The 24,079-nt window shown below is 37.2% G+C and overlaps 2 protein-coding genes across 2 annotated transcripts; both read right to left on the reverse strand.

Annotated features, from left to right (window-relative positions):
• Nucleotides 1–104: 104 nt before the first annotated feature.
• LOC138884989 (probable zinc transporter 10) lies at nt 105–20,687 on the reverse strand. Its single transcript, XM_070165870.1, has 4 exons — nt 20,648–20,687; nt 18,687–18,931; nt 11,332–11,581; nt 105–262 (listed from the first exon to the last, which is right to left on the reverse strand). The coding sequence occupies exons 1-4, from the start codon at nt 20,685–20,687 to the stop codon at nt 105–107; spliced, it is 693 nt and encodes a 230-aa protein (XP_070021971.1).
• A 537-nt stretch (nt 20,688–21,224) lies between these two features.
• On the reverse strand, nt 21,225–23,843 carry LOC104223184 (probable zinc transporter 10). The gene is made up of 3 exons (XM_009774558.2): nt 23,180–23,843; nt 21,757–21,906; nt 21,225–21,676 (listed from the first exon to the last, which is right to left on the reverse strand). Exons 1-3 carry the CDS (start codon nt 23,804–23,806, stop codon nt 21,371–21,373), a joined length of 1,083 nt encoding a protein of 360 aa, XP_009772860.1. The 5' UTR covers nt 23,807–23,843; the 3' UTR covers nt 21,225–21,370.
• Between the last annotated feature and the right edge of the window lie 236 nt (nt 23,844–24,079).

Raw genomic sequence — 24,079 nt, forward strand, 5'->3', positions numbered from 1 at the left:
ATGTAACTTTATTTTTTAGGTTATTACTAATTTTACAAGCAATTCTACTTGTGAGGGATAGGGCATAGATGTTAAAAGAAAATAAGAGAGAAAAGTCATGACCACTAATAGATCGAAGAGAAAACTAACCATGGCATCACTCTGTATCGCAGTAATTTCGTGCCATCAACTCCAACTTTAGTCGAAAATGATCCATGGTGATGATGGTCATGAACATGATTTCCAGTATTCACCGATCCCATTTCCTGATCACCAGCTTTACCTTTGTTTAACCAAAAATCTGACTCTTTGGTCAAGGCTAAAAAGAAATTCGGGTTACTGATAATCAGGAGACGAAAACAAAATACTTTTAAGAATGATAGTAAAGCAGTAAATAGTTTTGTATTTCAGTAAGATCCCAATAATATTTCGTCTCCTTACAGATGGTGAGTTCTTCTCCTTTTATAGCTAATCCTAGGAGAAGAGGTAATGTCTTTGTCTTAATGAGGCAATTATTAGCAATAAATGACATTAAAAGAAACGTTACACAATCATTTCTTTTTAAAACAAATATTCTAACGTATTTGATATTTAATGCTATATTTAAACTCTTTTACGTCATCATATTCGTATCTTCAACTTCTTCCGATCTTCGGTCTTTAGATGACTTGGATAGGTACGAGACTCGTACCTATTTTAGTAACGGTCTGCACCAATGTTGCTTTCTTTTTCCCTTATCTGTTGTCACCCGTGCCTCTTGGCTATTTATTGTGTTTTGACCGTTTGACCAGTCCACGTGTCATGCCACGTCACCTACAATGTAAATTCAGTTTTTTCCCAATACAGATAGTCCCCCCACTTTCCATTTATTTATCAAGTAAATAATTGGGAAGTGGATTTTCATAAAAAAGGAATTTTTGCCGTAATTAATATTATGACAAATACTGACGCTTCAATTGTCCCTTCCATTTAATGATTTACATACGTGTCACCTTCTGATTGATTCTGCAATTCTACCCCCTTTTTTCGAGACTTCTTCATTCATACTATTCACGAAATGATAGTTGCCTTTATTATAGGCTTTCCTTCATTGCACTTCTAAGTTTGATGGTTGTTAATATAAGTATTTTTAACCCTCTTTCGTTTACCTTCTTCTTCATAAATCTTCAACAATCAATTTCTTACTTACTTGTATTTTCTCTCCCTTTTAGTACATCTTTCTTCAACAATGTCATCTCCAAACCCTAACCCTAGAAAAGTTCCAATTCTTGATCACTTCCCCAATGCCCCTAGAAGACATAGGAGAGACAGAGGAGGTAGGCTTCGGATCTTGGGCCTAGGGTCCGCTCGTGATGGTTTATCTGGTCCTGCTTCTTCTTCTCCTAATATCGGGAGTTCTATTCCGAAGACCCCTTCTTCTAAAGGTAAAGAAATCCTTGATTCTTCTCAAGAACCTTTAGTCGATGAAATTGTTCCAAGTGATTTGTCTTTTGGGAGTGATAGAACGTCTCTTCAAAGGCAAATTGCAAATTTAGAAAAAGCTGACACTTATCCTTCATTAGTAACCGAGCTTACAATCCCTACCATCAGAAGGGATTGTAACTGGAGCAATAGTCTACGAATGTCAATTCCTTCCCCAAATCAAAGAGTTTCTTCCTTTAGAAATGGTTATTCTTTCGTTTATACTTACCCATTTACTTTGGGTTTTAATCCTCCGGTTGACCTAGTCATTATTAACTTTTGTAGTTTCTTTAAAATCAGTTTTGCCCAAGTTGGTCCCCTAGTGTGGAGAGTAGTGGCTTGTCTGAGATACTTATCTGCCAAAGCCAATGTCGACTTCACCCTTTCTCACCTTATTCATTTATACCATCCCAATTTAATGCGCCATGGGGTTTTTACCTTAACTGCAAGAAGCAAAAAGGTTTTGGTAAACCCTGAAGATGACAGGGATCGTGGATGGTACACCCGTTACGTTGTTGTACGTACGGTGGAGTTGCTTGGTGAAACAAATATTCTCTTCCCTGAGAAGTGGAATTTTGCACGTAAGTTTTCTTTTATTTACCGCACCTATTTTTGAGAATTCTGATTTTTTTTCTCACTTCGTCTCTTTTTGGTTTTTTGTAGCAACCATGGGAGATGTGGAACTTATTCCTAACTTCCGTGGTTGGGTAGATTCAATTTTGAAGATTACTCCTAAGGATCAAAGAACTTGGAAATCAATTTCTTCTTTACATGGCTGGAAGGTGAAAACACATGGTATGTCCCTTTTTACACGTTTTGTTTACATGCCAAGCACCTTTTTCTCAATGTTGATTATGTATCCTTCTTTTGATCAGGATTTGGTGTTAGAGGAATGACAACTGAAGTAGCTATGGCCATTCGCATGTCTGCTAATGCTTCACTTGATTTGAACAAAGCTCGAGCTTCGCTTCCCAAAAGGAAAGCTATAGGAGAAAGTTCTGAGAATGAGGAAGAGGAAGATACCTCTTTAATTGCCAGGCCAAGAGTTAGGAGACAAGTCACTAATAATGATGAAATTGAGGATACCCCTGCTCAAACTTCGTCCACCGAGCCTGTTTTGATTCATTCTGACGAGGACACTGTGCCAAAAGATACTAATGAATTAACTCAGCGTCTTTTTGATAGTGGTTTTGAGAGTGGCGAGCCCGGCCCTGTTTTTGATGAAGCTCCTCTTTCCTCATTCGTTCCTAGTTCCTCCATTCCTTTGCCAGTTTCAACTGCACTTGCTTCCCTTCCTGTGTCAGTTTCTTCATCTTCTCCTTCCATCCCTTCTTTGACTCTTATGGCTCCTGCTGCTGTGTTTTCCTTTTCTACTACTCCTCCTTCCATGGATCCTCCTCCCTTCGTTCAGCATACAGAGGCGGGTTCTAGCAGTAGAACCATGGCTATGAGAAGTGTTACTCTTGAAGTTCCTGCCAACCATAGCCTTTTGAGAAAGACTGGTAGAGCTGATGTTTGGCTCGAGCCTCTAATTGGTGATATTGAGAAGAAGAATATGGAGAGCCACAACTGCCTGACTCTGATGAATGACATAGTTCATTCTACTTTGAAGGTATTTTTCCTTTACCAACAAGTTTTTTATTTTCGATCTACAAATCCTCATTTCTATGAGTTGTCTCTGTAGGCTAACCTTATTGGTACCGAATTGATGGGAAGAATTTCCCTTCTGGAAAGAAAAACCCGTGAGTCTGAAAAATCCATCCATGAGGCCGAGGAAATAGCCAGGGGAGCCCAGCTTGAAGCAGCTAATTGGAAAGAACAGTTTGAGAATGCTCAGGGGACCATAGAGGAGTTGCAAGAAAGTAGAAATATCCTGGAGCAGCAAAAGCGTGGTTTGACTTCTGAACTAGCGACTGCCAAGGCTTCTTCAAGCCAATTTAAAAGAGATAAAGAGCTTTTGGAGTGCTCAATATCAGAACAATTATCAAAGGCTAGTGAAGAAGTCAGGGAGCTTAAGGCACTTTTAGCCAAGAAAGAAGAATATGCAGGAGAGTTAGTGCAAAGCTTGACTCAAGCTCAAGCTAACTTACATACCTCCTCTGACGAGATTCGAGCTTTGAAGAGCTCTCATGCCTCCCTTGAAGCTTCCCTTGATTCCCATTTAGCTGAACATCAAATATTGAAGAATGATCTTGCTATTTGGGAAAGGGAGTATGGACTTCTAGAGGAGAACTTCAACATAGAGGTGAGTTGGGCTTTCCTGAAATCTCGCCGTGATGCTCTGATGGAAGCTGCTCAGGAAAGCTTCGATTTGCAATCTGAATTAGCCAAAGTCTTAGACACTATCGAGAAAAGTCAACAACCTGTTGATATTCCTTCTCCTGCACTTGAAGCTCCTGGAACGGAAGAGCTTTTAAATGAAGAAGTGGCTACTGCAACAATTGAGGTTGCAATTCCGACTCCCGAGGGTGAAACTTCTATGACACATTCCATGGAAGCTGAAGCTCCTGTGATTCTTGCTCCCCTCGGTGATTTCAATATTCCAAGCCCAATTAAAATTGCTCTTGAAAATGAAATTGCAACTTCTGATGTTCCAACCCCTTCAGTGACTAGCTGAAAATGAAATTGTTGTTTTTGTTTTTATTAATTGGTGGTGTTATCCCTTGGCAACTTTAAGGGATCTTTTGACGAAATCCCCAGTTATCATAATGGGGAATTTGTAAAAAACAAATATTTTGCTGACTAAGTTTGTACTTAGTCTTTTATATTAAGAAGTTTTTATTGGTACTTCCGTATATTTTATTCTTGCCCATTTATCTAGGACTTATAGAATAGATTAGCATTTTTGTTCTTTTAAAATGCTTTATGATTCTTCTCATGGATTATCAATATGAGGCTTATAAAAGAGGACCCTTTTATTTTATCGACACTTAATGAAGAAGACGTCTCAACTTCATAATGGTGTTTATAATACGATGAAAGAAATAGGAATACACACGTTTTGTATGAAACAACTTTGGCAAGTTTCTATTCATGAACTTTAACAAGTGTTTGACTATTATATTATTACAATACATCTACAACTTTCTCGTAACTGTTTTTGTTTTGTAACAGATTTGTACATAACATAGAATAAACAAGGTTTTTCTTCATAACCTGTTTCAGTACATAGTCATGACCCTATCTTTATATATTAAGAAGGGTTTGAGAGGTGACTTTGTTTATGAGTTTTGAGAGATGACTTTGTTGTTCTCATGAATGCTGAAGACTTCGTAACTTTTTCTCAACACTTGTCTCTTTGTGGCCGACTTTTGTTCGATATTCGTATCTGCACTTCTACACGTATATGTGTACAATATGTAGTCCCCCAAGTGTTTGAGCGGTGAAGTATGAAGCCTCGAGCACTTGTTTATTTCTTTTACTTTGGCCCTTTTCCTGAAATAGAAAGATATACGGGACTCGAAGGTGCGATTATAGATGAAGACTGCCTAACTCGTGTGTATTTCCATCAGATTAATTGTAACCCTGGGCTGGGAATTTAAGAATACTCCATTTTGCCTTACAGGTTGTGACTCATCATTTGGCACGAGTTAGGGTGTTTTGCCTAGCATCTAAAATCGTTAGTAAAACATTAATAATCCAAGAGAGAAATTTTAACATGGTGATACCTGACCGTAGGTACTTTCTCAAAAGTAATATCTTTTTAAGTGGACGGCATTCCAATGTGAGGGTAAAACTTTGCCGTCCATTGTCTCCAACTGGTATGCTCCTTTTCCCGCAATTCACGGACTTTGTACGGTCCTTCCCATGTTGGACTTAGCTTTCCTGAGTTAGCAGCCTTTGCAGATTGGAACACCTTTTTAAGCACGAAGTCCCCAATTTTGAAAAATCTGAGGCGTGCTTTCCTATTGTAATATCGTTCAATTACTTGCTTTTGTGCTGCCATCCTTATCAATGCAGCTTCTCTTCTTCCTTCAAGTAAATCAAGGTTGACCCGCATCTCTTCATCATTAGATTCCTCCGTTGCCTGATCGTACCGTGTGCTTGGCTCACCTATTTCAACTGGAACTAAGGCTTCCGCACCATAAACCATTGAAAATGGTGTTTCTCCAGTGCCTGTTATGATCGTTGTACGATAAGCCCATAATACTCCAGGTAACACCTCAGGCCAATTACTTTTTGAATCCTGTAACCTCTTCTTCAAGTTGTTGATAATGACTTTGTTAGTAGATTCCGCTTGTCCATTACCTACTGGATGATATGGCGTAGATGTTATCCTTTTGATCTGCCAACTTCGAAGAAATTCTATGATTTGAGCTCCAATGAATTGTGGTCCATTGTCACACACGATCTCCTTTGGTGCTCCAAAGCGGCATATTATATTTCACTATATGAAGTCTTTAACTTCCTTCTCTCATACCTGTTTAAATGCCCCTGCTTCTACCCATTTAGTGAAATAATCTGTAAGTACAAGTTGAAACTTTACCTGACCTTTTGCTTGTGGAAGTGGACCTACGATATCCATTCCCCATTTCATAAAGGGCCACGGGGCTATAACAGGATGTAGTAACTCAGCTGGTCTGTGCATATTGTTGCCGTACCTTTGACATTTATCACATTTGGACACAAAACTGGTCGCTTCTTCTTCCATCTTAGGCCAATAATATCCTGTGCGAATTAATTTTCTTACCAGTGACCGCCCCCCTGCGTGATTCCCACAATGGCCTTCGTGCACTTCTCTCATCACATATTCTGTTTGAGAGGGTCCGAGACACCTTGCTAGTGGTCCACCGAACATCTTTCGATAAAGATTTCCTTGATATAAACAATATCGAGCAGCTTTTTTGCGAAGCGCGTGAGCCTTTCCTTTGTCATTAGGCACGGTACCGTGCTGTAAAAAGGCAACAATTTCGTTTCTCCAATCCCATGTTAAATGATTAAAATTTACCTCATTTTTATCAGATTCGAGAACGGAATGAAATAAATGTATGACTGAAGCATTTGTATCGTTTGCTACGTCTGCTGCAGATGCGAGATTTGCTAAAGCATCTGCCTCTACATTCTCATCTCTTGGGATCTGCACTACTTTCCAAGTTTGGAATTGCTTTATTAACTCCCGTACCTTTGCGAGGTATTCTTGCATTCGCGTCTCTCTGGCTGTATAAGTCCCCATCATTTGATTGACCACGAGTTGAGAATCACTCTTGATTATAATCTGTGTTATGCCGAGTTCTCGTGCCAATTCTAAACCTGCAATTACAGCCTCATACTCTGCTTCATTGTTAGTTATAGAATGACATTTTATAGCCTGTCTAATAGTCTCACCCGCAGGTGGTACGAGGACTATCCCTAGGCCTGCCCCTTTTACATTAGATGAACCATCAGTGAATAAAACCCAAGTCCCCGGGTTTGCACCATTAAAAACTAGTAATTCTTTTTCTGCTTCTAAATGCATCCCCTGGCTAAAATCAGCCACGAAATCAGCTAGTACTTGAGATTTTATAGCGGTCCTGGGTTGATAAACAACTTCATATTCACTTAGTTCTATAGCCCATTTTGCTAATCTTCCTGAAAGTTCGTGTTTATGCAAAATATTTCGATGCGGAAAAGCAGTAACTACATTAATGGGATGACATTGAAAATAAGGTCTTAATTTTCTAGATGTCATGATCAAAGCTAATGCTAATTTTTCTAGCTGTGGGTATCGTGTCTCAGCATCCAATAAGTACTTACTTATATAATAAATAGGAGATTGTTTACCTTGGTCCTCGCGGACTAAAACAGCACTCACCGCGACTTCAGATACGGCCAGATAGATGAGAAGTTTTTCCCCACCTTTGGTTTTGCCAACAACGGTGGTTTTGACAAATAAGCTTTCAAATTTCTAAGGGCTTGTTGACAATCTTCATTCCATTCAAAATGATCTTGCTTTTTGAGTGCAGAGAAAAACTTAAAACACCTTTCTGAGGATTTGGAAATAAATCTCCCCAAAGCTGCAATTCTTCCCGTTAATCTTTGTACTTCCTTTTTATTAGTAAGGATATCAGGGATTTCTTCTATTGCTTTGATCTGAGAAGGATTCACTTCAATACCACGGTTAGAAACAAGAAAACCCAAAAACTTACCTGATGCAACTCCAAATGCACATTTTTCTGGGTTGAGTTTCATATTAAATTTTCGCAAAATTTCAAATGTAACAGATAGATGAGAAATATGATCATGAGATCGCTGGGTTTTGACGAGCATATCGTCTATATATACCTCCATTGTTTTTCCCTAAATGTTCTTGGAACATTTTGGTGACCAACCTTTGATAGGTTGCCCCAGCATTTTTGAGACCAAAGGGCATTACTTTATAACAGTAAGTCCCCCTGTCTGTGATGAAAGAAGTTTTTTCTTCATCACCAGGATCCATTTTAATTTGATTATATCCCGAGTATGCATCTAAAAAACTTAAAAGTTCATGACCTGCGGTTGCATCAATTAGTTGGTCTATATGCGGTAAGGGAAAGGAATCTTTTGGACAGGCTTTATTTAAATCGGTATAATCTACACAAACACGCCACTTACCATTTTTCTTGGGTACAACCACCGTGTTAGCTAACCAAGTAGGATATTTTACCTCACGGATTGATCCGATTTTTAATAATTTTTGGACTTCATCCTGAATCACCTGGTTCTTGAAAGCACCTTGTTTCCGTTTCTTTTGCTTTATTGGTGTGAAAGAAGGGTCCTCATTGAGTTTGTGAGTCATCACATTTGGTGGTATCCCTGTCATATCAGCGTGGGACCAAGCAAAGCAGTCTAAGTTAGCTTTTAAAAATTCGATTATCATACCTCGCATGTTTAAGCTTAAATTGGCTCCGACATAAACCTTTCGTTCAGGCCATTGCTCAAATAATGTCACTGCCTCGAGCTCTTCAATTGTTGTTTTGATGCTTTCATTTTCTTCAAGTTCCTGAATTGTGTCAGGCCTTGAGTCCAAATCTGTCTTTTCTTGTTCAGCTGAAGTTTGATCTTTTTTACCTTTAACTGTTTCCTGTAATTGCTATTTTTCTTTATTTACGGTGCTCGTACTTGTTATAGCATTGACACTTCTAGCCATCTACTGATCCCTACGAATTTGGCAAATTCCCCATGGTGATGGGAATTTAATAACTTGATGTAGAGTTGATGGGACAGCATCCATATCATGTATCCATGGTCTCCCCATGATCATATTGTAGGCCATTTCCATATCAACTACCTGAAATTTAGTTTCTTTAACAACACCCGTAGCAAAAGTTGTTAGAATTACCTCTCCTTTTGTTACCACACTTGAATTGTCGAAGCCTGACAAGGTGTGCGCCTTGGGTATCATTTTGTCTTCAGCTTGCATTTCACGTAATACCCTTAGTAGTATAATATTTACAGAACTCCCTGGATCAATCAAAACTCGTTTTACATTAGTATCATGTACAAGTAAAGATATTACCAGTGCGTCATTATGTGGAGTTGTCACTCCTTCGGTATCTACGTCATCGAACGAAATATTTTCATTTTTTAGGACCTGCCGCACCCGTTTCCCGTGTGTAATTGTTACCTTAGAAACCTTGTTGGAGGCTGTGTAGGTTATGCCGTGAATATCTTCTCCCCCACTTATCACATTCACTGTCCTCTTGGGTGAAGGAGGTTGTGGTGGCTCTTGCCTGTTTTTCATATAAGCTTGTTTTCCTTTCTCGCTAAATAACTCAGTGAGGTACCCTTGCTTCAATAGATGATCCACTTCACTCTGCAAGAATCTACATTCTGAAGTTTTGTGTCCGTGATCATTGTGGAATTCGCACCAATGATCTGCATTGCGTCTATTTGGATTTGACCGCATCTCTTTTGGCCACCGTACCTTATCTCCCATGCTTCTTAAAACAGCTACGAGCTCGGAGGTAGAGACATTAAAATTATATCCGCCGAATCGTGCCTTTAAACTTCTGTCATCATCTCGTGATTCTTGTCTGTTCCGATCATTCCTGAACTTTGAAGAAGAACCAGAGTCCCTGTTCCTCGATTTTTGATCATATTGCTGGCTATCTTGTTTCGACCGTGGGTCTTTTTCTGCAGGTCCCATATATGGATCATACCTGTTTTCACCTGATCTTTTTTTTGGTTTCTGATCTTCGGGGACCACCCCTTTCTTCATGATGAAACTTAGGTACGGTATCTTCTTCAATTCGCAGCTTCGTACTATACCTGTTGTAAACATCATTCCATGTGGTTGCAGGAAATTCTTGAAGGCTTTCTTTGAGTCGTCTCGTGGCTTCAGAACTTTTGTCATTTAAATTACTTGCAAAGGCTATTGCAGCCCAGTTGTCAGACACACGAGGTAGAGTCATTCTTTCACGCTGGAATCTATCAACAAAATTTCTAAGCAACTCTGAATCCCCTTGTTTGATTTTGAAAATATCTTCCATTTTTTTCTCAAACTTTTGTGCTCCCGAATGTGCTTTAATAAAAGAATTTGCAAGCTCAACAAAAGAATTAATAGAATTTTCAGATAAAAGAGAATACCAGGTTAATGCACCCTTGGTGAGTGTTTCTCCAAATTTCTTGACCAGTACTGATTTAATTTCTTGTTTGGTCAAGTCGTTGCCTTTCACGCCTGTTGTAAATGCAGTCACGTGGTCACGTAGGTCTATAGTACCATCATATTTCGGGATGTCAGGCATTTTGAACTTTTTCGGAATTGGAAGGGGAGCAGCACTTGGCTTCCATGGTTGTTGTGAGTATTTGTCCATGTCTACTCCTTTTGTTATAGGCGGAACTCCAGGTATTTGCTCAATACACTCATTTTGTTCCTTAATCTGTTTCTGCAAGGTTAGTACTAAATTTTGCAAATATGAATTATTTGAATTACCTGGTCCCCCTTCCTGTGGTTCACTGGGGGTTGTTCCGTTTCCAGAATTATCAAGACCAGAACGGGGATTCTCCAATGTATTATTATTAGGAGTTGGTGTGAGTGGTGCAGCAGGCAATCGACTAACAAGTGCCTGAAGAGCTTTGCCGACCTGTGCATCAATTAGCTTTTGTAAAGCTTCAGTTGTAACTCCTTCAAAGTGTTCAGATTGTTCTTGTTGATCAGCACGGGATTCAGTAACAGGAGTGCCTTCACGAGATTGACGTGGTGAATCTGGAGGGGAGGGAACCACGTCACCTTGATTTTGATGGATTTGATTTTCATGGTTTCCCAATGTGTTATTACTGTTATTGTCGGTGTTGTTGTTTGACATAGTGACGACAATGGACAAGATATAGTTTAAAAGAAAAGATTATCAGATTCCCGGTAACGGAACCAATTTGTTTAACCAAAAATCTGAGTCTTTGGTCAAGGCTAAAAAGAAATTCGGGTTACTGATAATCAGGAGACGAAAACAAAATACTTTTGAGAATGATGGTAAAGCAGTAAATAGTTTTGTATTTCAGTAAGATCCCAATAATATTTCGTCTTCTTACAGATGGTGAGTTCTTCTCCTTTTATAGCTAATCCTAGGAGAAGAGGTAATGCCTTTGTCTTAATGAGGCAATTATGAGCAATAAATGACATTAAAAAAACGTTACACAATCATTTCTTTTTAAAACAAATATTCTAACGTATTTGATATTTAATGCTATATTTAAACTCTTTTACGTCATCAGATTCGTATCTTCAACTTCTTCCGATCTTCGGTCTTTAGATGACTTGGATAGGTACGAGACTCGTACCTATTTTAGTAACGGTCCGCACCAATGTTGCTTTCTTTTTCCCTTATCTGTTCTCACCCGTGCCTCTTGGCTATTTATTGTGTTTTGACCGTTTGACCAGTCCACCTGTCATGCCACGTCACTTACAATGTAAATTCAGTTTTTTCCCAATACAACCTTGACTTTCTAGAATTACACCTGCTTTATGTTTCTTGCTATACAAACTGGTCGCTATAGAGTCAATAGCCAAAGTAAAAATAGCAGACAACATTGTAACAAATCCAGTGAAGGGAAACTTGTGCCACGGGTTCTCTTTCAAACAACTGTACGACAACATGTCGAATGAATCGGGAAGCACGTGCATGAAACCGGTGACTAGAATAATTCCGGCAGCAAATGCCTTGACGATCACGAAAAGCAGGGGTGGCTCAAGGGGTAGGCTAGTAAAGCATTTGCTTTAGGCGTTGGACTTTAAGCCATTGGGCTTTAAAGTAGAAGAAGTGTGAATTGGAAATGGAGGGAAATAAAATGGAGGGAAAATGAAAATTTAAAGAAGTGAACTTTTATCTTGCACTTTGTCCCTCATTGGTGAGGGACAATTACATTTGTGTGCTTATATATAGATTCACTTCTTAAAGCTCTTAAAAGGAGTTGAAGAGAATGAACCCTCGCGCCATCGTCGTCGCTCGCTCGGCTTCGGCTTCGGCTTCGGATAATGATCTATAGATAAGATTATTTTTTGGACAAAATTTATTTAATTATTTAATAATTAATTAAATGGCAAATTACTGCTGAAACTACGCCAGAACCCTGCTGAAAGTTCAGAGGGCCTCACTGGCCGCGGTTCTGCCGCGCCCGCGGTAGAATCGCGGCAGTCAGATTCAGAGAGCCTCTTTAGCTGCGTATTTTCTGAAAAGGCACATTTCCAGACACCTCTTCTGATATTTGCCTATAAATTCTGAGGCAAGGCTGCATCTTCTACACACGAAAAACACTCCAGAACTTCTTTCTTTCTGAATATACTGCATCCTAATTCGCAGTCTCTCTCTCTCAAATTCGTAAGTGTGATTTTGCTCCGTTCTTTGAGTTTGTTGGTATCCTGCAGTTTGTATTGCCACTATTGTAGGAAGGTTTATTCCGTTTTATCCTGGGAGGATTTAATCCATTACCTTGGCAACGTGTGAGGGGGTTAAAATTCCTTAAGGACGCACAAGAAAAATTGTGGACTCGGAATATTTCTGATTCTTTACTATTTTATACATTTCTTTATTCTTCTAACAGTTTTCTGATTTTTGTTTTAACACAGTTACGCTCATAAGCTTAAGGAATTTTATTTTACTAACGTTTTTGTGTTGATTATTAAACTGTTTTCTATATACTTTATTGGAGACTAAAGCCTTGTTGCTTTCTACTCCTATAATTGTTTCTGTCCGGTTTAAAGTACATAAAAACTTTGCCGGAATAATAAACGTACGAATTTGAAGTATATAAAAACTTCACCATTGTTACGTGTTCTATGTTTGGTTTGGTATTCAGTTTGAAGATATCAAAACTTTACTGATTTAACAAGTTCTGTATTGTTTTCAACTTTACAGAAATATGACGAATGAAAACCAAACTAATGGAAGTGTTGCGGGAACGGGTGCTACTGTTACGAGTGCTGCTGCCTCGTTAAGCCGTTCTACTCCTGCTCATGCTATGGCACCGGCAGAAAAACCCGGAAAGTTTTCCGGTATTGACTTCAAATGCTGGCAAATGAAGATGCTCTTCTATCTTACTACGTTGAGTTTGCAACGTTTCGTCAAGGAGGATCCTCCGGTCATGGCTGAGAATACTCCGGATGATGAACGACTTGTTGTAACTGAAGCATGGAAACATTCTGATTTCTTGTGCAAAAACTACATATTGAGTTGTTTGTAAGATGACTTGTACAATGTCTATAGTGTCATGGAAACTTCAAAAGCGTTATGGAATGCACTTGAGAAGAAGTACAAGACTAAGGATGCCGGACTTAAGAAGTTCGTGGCTGCAAGGTTTTTGGATTTCAAGATGATTGACACTAGGTCCGTCATAACTCAAGTCCAAGAATTACAAGTCATTGTGCATGACCTCCTTGCTGAAGGTATGACCCGAATCAATAATTTTATTAATAAGATTTATCTTATTATTAATTATGAATTTGTTATTGAAGGTATGGTCATAAATGAGGCCTTTCAAGTCGCTGCTTTCATTGAAAAGTTACCTCCGTTGTGGAAGGATTTTAAGAACTATCTTAAACACAAGCGGAAGGAGATGACACTAGAAGACTTGATTGTTCGTCTGAGGATAGAAGAAGACAACAAAAATGCTGAAAAGAAGTCACGTGGAAACTCGACAATAATGGGGGCAAACGTTGTTGAGGAGGCGCCACAAAATAAGAAGAGGAAGAAGGCTTCCGGACCAAAGAATTACCCAAGCAAGAAAAAGTTCAAGGGTAATTGCCACAACTGTGGAAGATCTGGGCATAAGGCCGTGGATTGTCGTGCGCCCAAGAATGATAAGAAGAAAAAGAATCAAGCTAACATGGTTGAAGATGAAATGGAGGACTTATGTGCCATGTTGTCTGAATGCAATTTGGTAGGAAATCCAAAAGAATGGTGGATAGATTCTGGAGCCACCCGCCATGTTTGTGCTAACAAGGAGTTATTTTCTTCTTATGCCCCCGCAGGACCCAACGAGACAATCTTTATGGGAAATTCATCTACGGCCAAAATTGAAGGAGTTGGCAAGATTGCGTTGAAGATGACGTCGAGAAAAATAGTGACTCTAAATCAAGTCCTCCATGTTCCAGAAATTCGCAAGAATCTTGTGTCTACCTCACTTCTTGTCAAGAATGGATTCAAATGTATTTTTGTTTCTAATAGTGTTGTACTTAGTAAGAACGATGTATATGTAGGAAAAGGTTACCTAAATGAGGGCCTTTTTAAGCTAAATGTAATAGCAGTTCCTATCAATAAAGTGAATGTTTCTTCTTACTTACTTGAGTCAAACACTTTATGGCATTCGCGTTTAGGTCACGTAAACTTCAAAACATTGCGGAAGATGATAAATCTAGAAGTATTGCCAAAATTTGATTGCATTAATTCCAAATGTCAAATATGTGTGGAATCAAAGTATTCTAAGCATCCTTATAAGTCCGTTGAAAGGAATTCAAGTCATTTAGACTTAATTCACACAGATATTTGCGACATGAAGTCAACACCATCTCGCGGTGGGAAAAAGTATTTTATTACTTTTATTGACGATAGCACGAGATACTGCTATGTTTATTTACTTAATAGTAAAGATGAGGCAATTGATGCTTTCAAGCAATACAAGAGTGAAGTTGAAACGCAACTAAACAAAAAGATCAAAATGATAAGAAGTGATAGGGGTGGCGAATATGAATCTCCTTTTGAAGAAATTTGTTTGGAAAATGGCATTATTCACCAAACAACTGCCCCTTACTCTCCACAATCTAATGGAATTGCGGAGAGGAAGAATCGAACATTGAAGGAGATGATGAATGCATTGCTAATAAGTTCTGGCTTACCACCGAACTTGTGGGGGGAAGCTATACTTACAGCTAACCGGATAATCAATCGTGTACCTCATAGTAAAACACAGTCCATTCCTTATGAAAAGTGGAAAGGAAGGAAGCCTAGCTTGAAATACTTCAAAGTGTGGGGGTGTTTAGCTAAGGTACAAGTTCCTAAACCTAAAAGGGTTAAGATAGGTCCAAAAACGGTTGATTGTGTGTTTATTGGATATGTAACCAATAGCAAGGCATATCGTTTTCTGGTTCATAAATCAGAAAATCCTGAGATTCACATTAATACGATAATAGAATCAGATAATGCTGAATTCTTTGAAACTATTTATCCGTATAAAAAGGAAAGTGAAGTGACCTGCCAAAAGTCAAAACGACCTCGGGAGGAAATAACAGATGGTATGCCTAATGAAGAAAATCCAAGAAGAAGTAAACGTCAAAGGATATCTACTTCATTCGGTCCAGATTTTCTGACTTTTCTTTTAGAAAATGAGCCTCGTACCTTCAAGGAAGCAATGTCTTCCTCAGAAGCACAATATTGGAAAGAAGCTGTCAATAGTGAAATAGAATCCATATTGAGCAACCATACTTGGGAATTGGTTGATCTTCCTCCGGGTAACAAAACGTTGGGTTCTAAATGGATTTTCAAGAAGAAAATGAAAGACGATGGTACTATTGACAAATACAAGGCAAGACTTGTTGTCAAAGGATTTAGACAACGAGAAGGTCTTGACTATTTTGACACATACTCGCCGGTAACAAGAATTACATCTATTCGGATGCTAATAGCGTTAGCCGCCTTGTATGGTCTTCAAATCCATCAAATGGATGTAAAAACAGCCTTCTTAAATGGTGATCTTGAGGAAGAAATTTACATGAACCAACCTGAAGGGTTTGTGGTTCCGGGAAAAGAAAAGAAGGTGTGTAGACTTGTTAAGTCTCTTTATGGACTAAAACAAGCACCCAAACAATGGCATGCGAAATTTGACCAAACAATGTTGTCAAATGGTTTTAAGATTAATGAATGTGATAAGTGTGTTTACATTAAGAACGTTCAAAATCATGTAGTCATTGTTTGCTTATATGTTGATGATATGCTAATAATGAGCAAAGACATTGCCGACATTCAAGCTACTAAGCGTATGCTTGCTAGTAAGTTTGATATGAAAGACTTAGGAGTTGCCGATGTAATTCTAGGAATTAAAATCCAGAGGACTCCTCAAGGTCTAGCTTTGTCTCAATCACATTACGTGAAAATGGTACTTGAAAAATTCAAACACTTGGAATTTAGAAGTGCAAGGACTCCAATTGACTTAAACCATCATCTTATGAAGAATAAAGGCGAAAGTACGTCTCAATTGGAGTATGCTCGTGTGTTGGGAAGTCTAATGTACATCATGAACTGTACACGACCCGATATAGCTTGTGCAATAAGTAAACTTAGTCGATTCACAAGTAATCCCAACAAGCATCACTGGGTGGCTATGAAACGAGTTCTGGGATATTTGGAGTATACCCAAGACTACGCTTTGCACTACAATAAATATCCACGGTTATTGAAGGATATAGTGATGCTAATTGGATAACCGGCTCATCAGAAACAAAGTCCACAAGTGGATATGTGTTTACTGTTGGTGGAGGAGCAGTATCTTGGAAGTCTTCCAAACAGACATGTATCGCTCGCTCTACAATGGAATCAGAGTTTATAGCATTGGATAAAGCCGGTGAAGAAGCTGAATGGCTTCGGAATTTTTTAGAAGACATTCCGTTCTGGCCAAAACCTTTGGCTCCTATTTGCATACATTGCGATAGTGAGGCTGCAATAGGACGGGCAGGGAGCGTTATGTATAACGGAAAGTCTCGTCATATACGACGAAGACATAATACCGTTAGACAACTACTTTCTAGTGGAATTATCACTATTGATTATGTAAGATCAAAGGATAATGTTGCGGATCCACTTACAAAAGGCTTAACTAGAGAGGGAGTTGAGAAATCATCTAAGGGAATGGGACTATGGCCGAGGACAAGTCAACATGGCGGTAACTCTACCTAGAATTTTAGATGTTCCGAGATCTAGGTTCAAGGAGCTCAAACAAAGTTGTGATTGACCGGTTCAACATTGTCAAAACAAAATCTTTGGTCCATTCACGTGATGAAGACAATGTTCAGTAACAAGGATAGAACTTTACACGTTCTTTAATGATTACCAAAGTTTGATGAGGTATCTATCAAATAGTGTCGATCTAAAGGATTACACGTTTAGGAATCACCTACGTAAGTGTGAAGTGTAAGCCGCTTCAAGGAGAATTCTGTAAGGCCAATTCTTTACGCACTTATGAGACCAGGCGGTGTTCATGGCTAAAACGAACATAACAATGAGAACCAAAAGACAGTTAAGGGTTGGTTGTGTGGCATATGGCTGTCTAGGTATACACTAAAGTTCGACGGTTCAAAGATATAAAATCTACCGATTGACCGAGTATATCCGACATATGTTCACTACGGAAAGTTCAAAGAGAAACCTACTTATCCAGATGCAATTAATCCTTACTTGCAAAATCACATAGCTTTCATCTATGATCTTTCTTGATACAGCCATTCTCATTCATGTGGGGGATTGTTGGACTTTAAGTCATTGGGCTTTAAAGTAGAAGAAGTGTGAATTGAAAATGGAGGGAAATAAAATGGAGGGAAAATGAAAATTTGAAGAAGTGAACTTTTGTCTTGCACTTTGTCCCTCATTGGTGAGGGACAATCACATTTGTGTGCTTATATATAGATTCACTTCTTAAAGCTCTTAAAAGGAGTTGAAGAGAATGAACCCTCGCGCCGTCGTCGACGCTCGCTCGGCTTCGGCTTCGGCTTCGGCTTCGGATTCGGATTTGGAAAATGATCGATCGATAAGATTATTTTTTGGACAATTTATTTAATTATTTAATAATTAATTAAAGGAAAATGATCGATCGATAAGATTATTTTTTGGACAAAATTTATTTAATTATTTAATAATTAATTAAATGCCAAATCACTGCTGAAACTATGCCAGAACCCTGCTGAAAGTTCAGAGGGCCTCGCTGGCCGCGGTTCTGCTGCGACCGCGGTAGAATTACCTTTCCAGACACCTCTTCTGATATTTGCCTATAAATTCTGAGGCAAGGCTGCATCTTCTACACACGAAAAACACTCCAGAACTTCTTTCTTTCTGAATATACTGCATCCTAATTCGCAGTCTCTCTCTCTCAAATTCGTAAGTGTGATTTTGCTCCGTTCTTTGAGTTCGTTGGTATCCTACAGTTTGTATTGCCACTGTTGCAGGAAGGTTTATTCCGTTTTATCCTGGGAGGATTTAATCCATTACCTTGGCAACGTGTGAGGGGGTTAAGATTCCTTAAGGACGCACAAGAAAAATTGTGGACTCGGAATATTTCTGATTCTTTACTATTTTATACATTTCTTTATTCTTCTAACAATTTTCTGATTTTTGTTTTAACACAGTTACGCTCACATTAGGCACCCTAAATTTTGGGGCCCCAAAAATAATTGTGAATTTTTTATCTTATTTTTGCTTAGACAATATTGAAGTTTATACAAACTCCTTATATATAAAAGTAGAAATAAAGACTGCCTATTTTTAACAATAGAAATATTTTAGACCTTTGAATTAAGATACTCAAATTTTCATATATGTAAATAATATTTTTTACAATAAGATTCAAGGTAACACATTGTAAATACGTGGCTAACATCTTAGTAACTTGAATTTTCTTACCAATATAAATATTAGTACTACATATTATATTTTGTAAGATAACTAAATTACAGACAAAAAGAAAGGAAAAAAATAAAGTAAATATTAGTATTACATTTTGTAAGATAACTACAGTATAAACAAAAAAAAAAGGGGGGGGGCCCTTTTTAAAATTTGGCTTTAGGCCACGAATTTTATTGAGACGTTCTTGACGAAAAGACTACGTTCTGGGCTTAGGGCTTGGATTGAACGTGTGACCAATAGAAGACATACTCCGATCATACTTGTGATTGAGATGGAGACTATGACTATGATTTTTAAGCATAATGCTTTTGATTTGTTGACACACGAGTTATCTTGTTTTGCCCCACAATCTTCTACTACTGATAAAGTTTGAGGTGTGAAAAGTGATATGAGAATTAAGATTATGTCTATGTGCTTCAAAACCTTATAATTAGCTATTGTGCAATAGAGAGGTTTGAGTGAATTTGTTTTTTTTTTTTGTTTTTTTTTTTGTTTTTATTTGTTTGGGGTTCTGACTGATGATATCTAGGAGCTACTATATATATCTTAGAAAGGTATGCAAGTTGGGACTAAAAAATTGTAGTAGTCGCGGAGATTTTGAGATGAAGGATTCTAATGGAGGACTGTTTTGGACGTTATACATGCATGAGGAATGTTAGCATTTTGAGATTAAGGATTCTAAAGGAGGACTGTTTTGGACGTTATACATGCATGAGGAATGTTAGGATTTTGTGACAAAGGAGGAGAAAAATAAGGAAATGTGTAGGAGCTAAATTTTGATGGACATCGGAAAGAAGACGTTGGGGAGATTAGTGGTGATCAAGTAGATATAAGATAAGGATAAGGAAAACAGTTCTCGTCAAATCAAATATGTCTCGAAATATAGACTTTGTCGGTAATCGGATCAAAACATCGAAGTCTCTTATATTTTTTAATGTAATATTGATTACATAAAATTATTTTTTATAAATATAAATTTATTTTATGATAAGTTAAAATACAATCGTAACCTATAAACAAAAACTAATAATTTGACTAAAGTATGTTAGTAAAATATATACTTAAATAGTACATGAAATATTAAGTTCAAATTAAAATTTACAATCATAAATAGATCATCTTCTTCGATTTTTTCCAAATATATCATTCTGATTTCTTCATTGTTATTTCATAGGCAAAAGTTCTCATAGAATGAAAAATAAAAAGTGTTCATATTTGGATAGCAACATAAAGAACTTAAGAGTCTGGGAAACAAGCAATCACAGAAATAACTATATTTCAAATGAATCTTAAAACGTTAAGGAGATGAAGATCGAAGGGTGATTTACAAGAGAAAGATTTCTTATCCAAATGGAAATTTGATCCCAGTCTATGTAGAGGAGCCGTAAGAAATCTTAACTGTTAGGCTAAGAAGAATAGGTTGGGATTGATCCCACCTTTGAAAGAGTGGTTTTGTTTTGTCAATACAGCTTATCGAGTTATCAAGCTGAACTGCCTTCTGTAAGGAGCTTGAATCGTTCGTTTACTCTAAGTCTTATTACCGACGCGATGGATTGCTATTTGAAAACACTTTCAATACAAAAAGAGCTCCTTCCGGCTATACCTCTAGTTGGACAGTCTTAGTTCAGTTTGAGAAGTCAAGGAGGCACGAAGAACTAACAAAGAGTCTTTATATTTGACTGTCTGAAATCAAGTGGGAGATTGAATTGAAAAGGCCCATTGCGGCGATGATGTTGTTGCGTCTAAAAGAAGTAATAGAAGGTGAGAGAGAGGTCTAGGAGAGGGTTAGAGGATTTCAGTACGGGTATTTGGGGACGACAAAATAATATTAGGAATAGTATAGTAAAATATTTGGTCAAAGCGAAAGTGTTTATAAGTTGAAAAATTATAAGTTGGGGGTGACAAACTTATGACTTTTTGTTTTTTTTTTTTTACTTATAAGCACTATGTATATTTACCAAATGCGTAGATAAACTAAAATGAGTTTATAAGCTAGTTTGACCCGCTTATAAGCTTAACCAAACACCCTCTTAGACCGTCTACTATTGATCAAGGTTTATATCCTGATCTATAATAAATTTTAATGGTCATACTTCAATTTAATTCATAGTATCATATGTTTGAATCTGAATTGATCTTCTAATCATTACTGTCCAATTGAGTCTTGTAGATCTGCTCTAATTTAAACATATGGAATGATATGAAGTGTCATCAGGTGGTAAAACAAATTGGGTTTGAGAAAGAAAAAGGGTGTATAAGAAGAGAAGGCTAAAGTTAAAAGCAAAGGGTTAAAACTTAGAGTATTTGTTAAATGTATAAGATATGTTATACCACTATATATGCACTATATAACATATTATATACTTGGATGATTTGAGATATGAGTTTGTTGTGCATCGTGTGTTGTATTATATATTGATGGTTTCAGAATTAGTATGTCCAAATCAAGTCTTGGATTGGATTACTACTCACTTAGTCATGCAGACTGATCCCTCAATCGTTATGTCTTTCAAGTATAGATCTGGGCAGACGTGCTGATAAATAATTGTAGAGGCTGACACCTTGTGAGCGCCACATACATTCGTGGATGCTGGATGTTTGCAAGCTTTGTTTATGTTCTAAATTTTAGAGTGATGTTTATCACTCACCGGTTAATTTTACCAAAAAAAAAAAAACGCTTGACTAATTTGACAATGAAAAGCTCCAAATAGACACGCAGTAAATGAGGGGAAAAAAGAGAGAAGACACATTTTACAGAATATTTTACGAAATTACAATTTGAAAATTGGAGGAAAGGAGTGATGGAAAAAGGGGGACAGGTTTCACACAAACTTGTTTTATTAATTAAAACAAATTAAGGAAACAAATCGATCTTAGGCCCATTTGGCCATGAGAGACATTCCACCAGCACCAAGAAGAACAGCCATGTAGGACTTGATTTGTAGCTTGATACTGCCTTGTAATTTGTCACCCATAAAATCTGCAGCAAGAAGATCTACCAAAGCCATGTAGATCAGAAGGCCAGCAGACGATGCGTTGAGCAATCCAACGGTTATTAATGCCCGAGGGCTATTTTCCTCGTAAGTGCTTGAAAGTGCTATCCCAAGTGCTATACCGAATGGAGTTGTTACTGCGAAGAAGAATGCCATTATTGCCTTCTTCAAGAACTTGTACTCGGCCTGAATGTGCATTTGAATTAGTGAAAGTGAACCGATCGAGAATTATTTTTATTATTATATGTTGTAAAATGAAAACTTGCCTGGAGAATGCAACCACCAAGTCCCATTCCTTCAAACATTTGATGAAAGCAAAGTGCAGCAACGAGTCCTTTAATTGTGCAAGTATTATTTGAAGCACCTAGAGAAATCCCTATGACAATCGAGTGAACAATGATTCCCAGCTCTAACACCTGCAAAAACGTTTCGCTTTAATTATTTATTTATTTATTTATTTATTTATTTATGATGTTGCATGAATCAACAAAAATTATCAGTGTCGCTTATCTAATTTGATTCAGATTTATAAATGTATAATTTGCTACAAACAAATATTGATCTAGCTCGTATATTAATGTTTTTAGGTTTCGAAATGGAGGATACATCACTACAGCGCCCATCGACTTTTTCAATTCCACTAAATTAAAAAGACAAAAAAAAAAAAAAAAAAAAAATGTAAGAGGCAAGGTTATTATTTATTCCTTCGCAGGTATGAACCAGCTGCAAGCAGAAAAGAAAAACAAGTACCCTCTTTAATGAAGGAATATAAAAAGTTCCTCGCTCATTAATTAATCTTATAGTATTGGTTTTTAAGTTCAATCATTGATGAAGAACTGATTAACGATCAAGAAGAAATAAACTCAGTCAAAGAGACAAAATAATAAAAAATGAAAGTATAACAAAAATAAACAAATAGATAAGTTGCTTGTAAACTAAGAAGACCAGATCCCAACTATGCAACTCGTCTCTAATTCAGCCATGGTACTTGAATCACTATCAGCAAGTACACCAAATTAAATAATTGATCATTTGACTTTTACCTTATTGAACTGTTTCTTTTCTCAAAAATCTTGAATGCATGCAAGATTATTTATTATATAAGGATCCATAAGATATCATATATAACTCAGGACAACTATTGCCAACTCCATTTTATCTGATATAGTTTTTTCCTATCATTTTGAAATACTTGATACTTTTCCATTATTTATAAATGATGACACGATGATGATAAGAACAACAAAATTAACAATAACAATGTTATAATCATCATCATAAATAAATAAGTAAATAGATAAAAATAAATGAATTAGACGAGTAATGATAGTGAAAACTACGACCACGAGAATACCGATCAAGTGGGTCGCTATATATCAAATATGAAAACCAATCCAGTCTTTTTTCCCCTATTTCATCTACATATTTCACAATGATAAGATTATTTCACTATCGTCAAAATATTTGTGAGTGTTTAGCCAAACTTCTACCTCATTAATATTAATTAAAATAATGACTTAATTAATTTGTGTGCACCAACCGCGTAAAAAAATTAATAACATGTAACTTACTTTATTTTTCATGTTACTAATATTACAAGCAAAGAATTCTATTTGTGAGGGATAGGGATGTTAGAAGAAAATAAGAGAGCAAAGTCATAACCATTAATAGATCGAAGAGAAAACTAACCATGGCAATCACTCTGTATCGAAGTAGTTTCGTGCCATCAATTACTCCATCTTTAGTGGAAAAGGATCCATGGTGATGATGGGAATGAACATTGTTTCCAGCATTTACCTCTCCCATTTCCTGATCACCACCTTGACCTTGAGCTTGACTTTCTGGAATTACACCAGCTTTGTTTTTCTTGCTATACAAACTAGTAGCCATGGAGTCAATAGCCAAAGTAAAAATAGCAGACAACATTGCAACAAATCCAGTGAACGGAAACTTATGCCAGGGGTTCTCTTTCAAGCAACTGGACGACAACATGTCGAATGAATCCGGCAAGACGTGCATGAAACCGGTGGCTAGAATAATTCCGGCAGCAAATGCCTTGACGATCACAAAAAGGCTACGTTCTGGGCTTAGGGCCGGAATTGAACGTGTGACCAGTGGAAGACATACTCCGATCATACTTGTGATTAAGATGGAGACTATGGCTATGATTTTTAAGCTTAACGCTTTTGATTTGTTAACACATGAGTTGTCTTCTTCTGCTCCACAATCTTCTACTACTGATAAAGCTCGAGGTGTGAAAATTGAGATGAGAATAAAGATTATGGCAATGTGATTGAAAACCTTATAACTAGCCATTGTGCAATAAAGAGGTTTGAGTGAATATGTTTTTTGTTTGTTTGTTTGGGGTTCTTAGTTACAATATCTGAGAGCTACTATATATATACTTAGAATTTTATGATATGGTATGCAACTTGGGACTAAAATATAGTACTAGTAGTATATATATATATATATATATATATATATATATATATATATATATATATATATATATATATATATTTAGCCCAATATCTAAATATTTTTTGTTATACAACTATAGATCTAGTGATCAATTAATTAGTGGTT

This window comes from Nicotiana sylvestris, chromosome 2 (genome assembly GCF_000393655.2).
Source record: "Nicotiana sylvestris chromosome 2, ASM39365v2, whole genome shotgun sequence".
Lineage (NCBI taxonomy): Eukaryota > Viridiplantae > Streptophyta > Magnoliopsida > Solanales > Solanaceae > Nicotiana > Nicotiana sylvestris.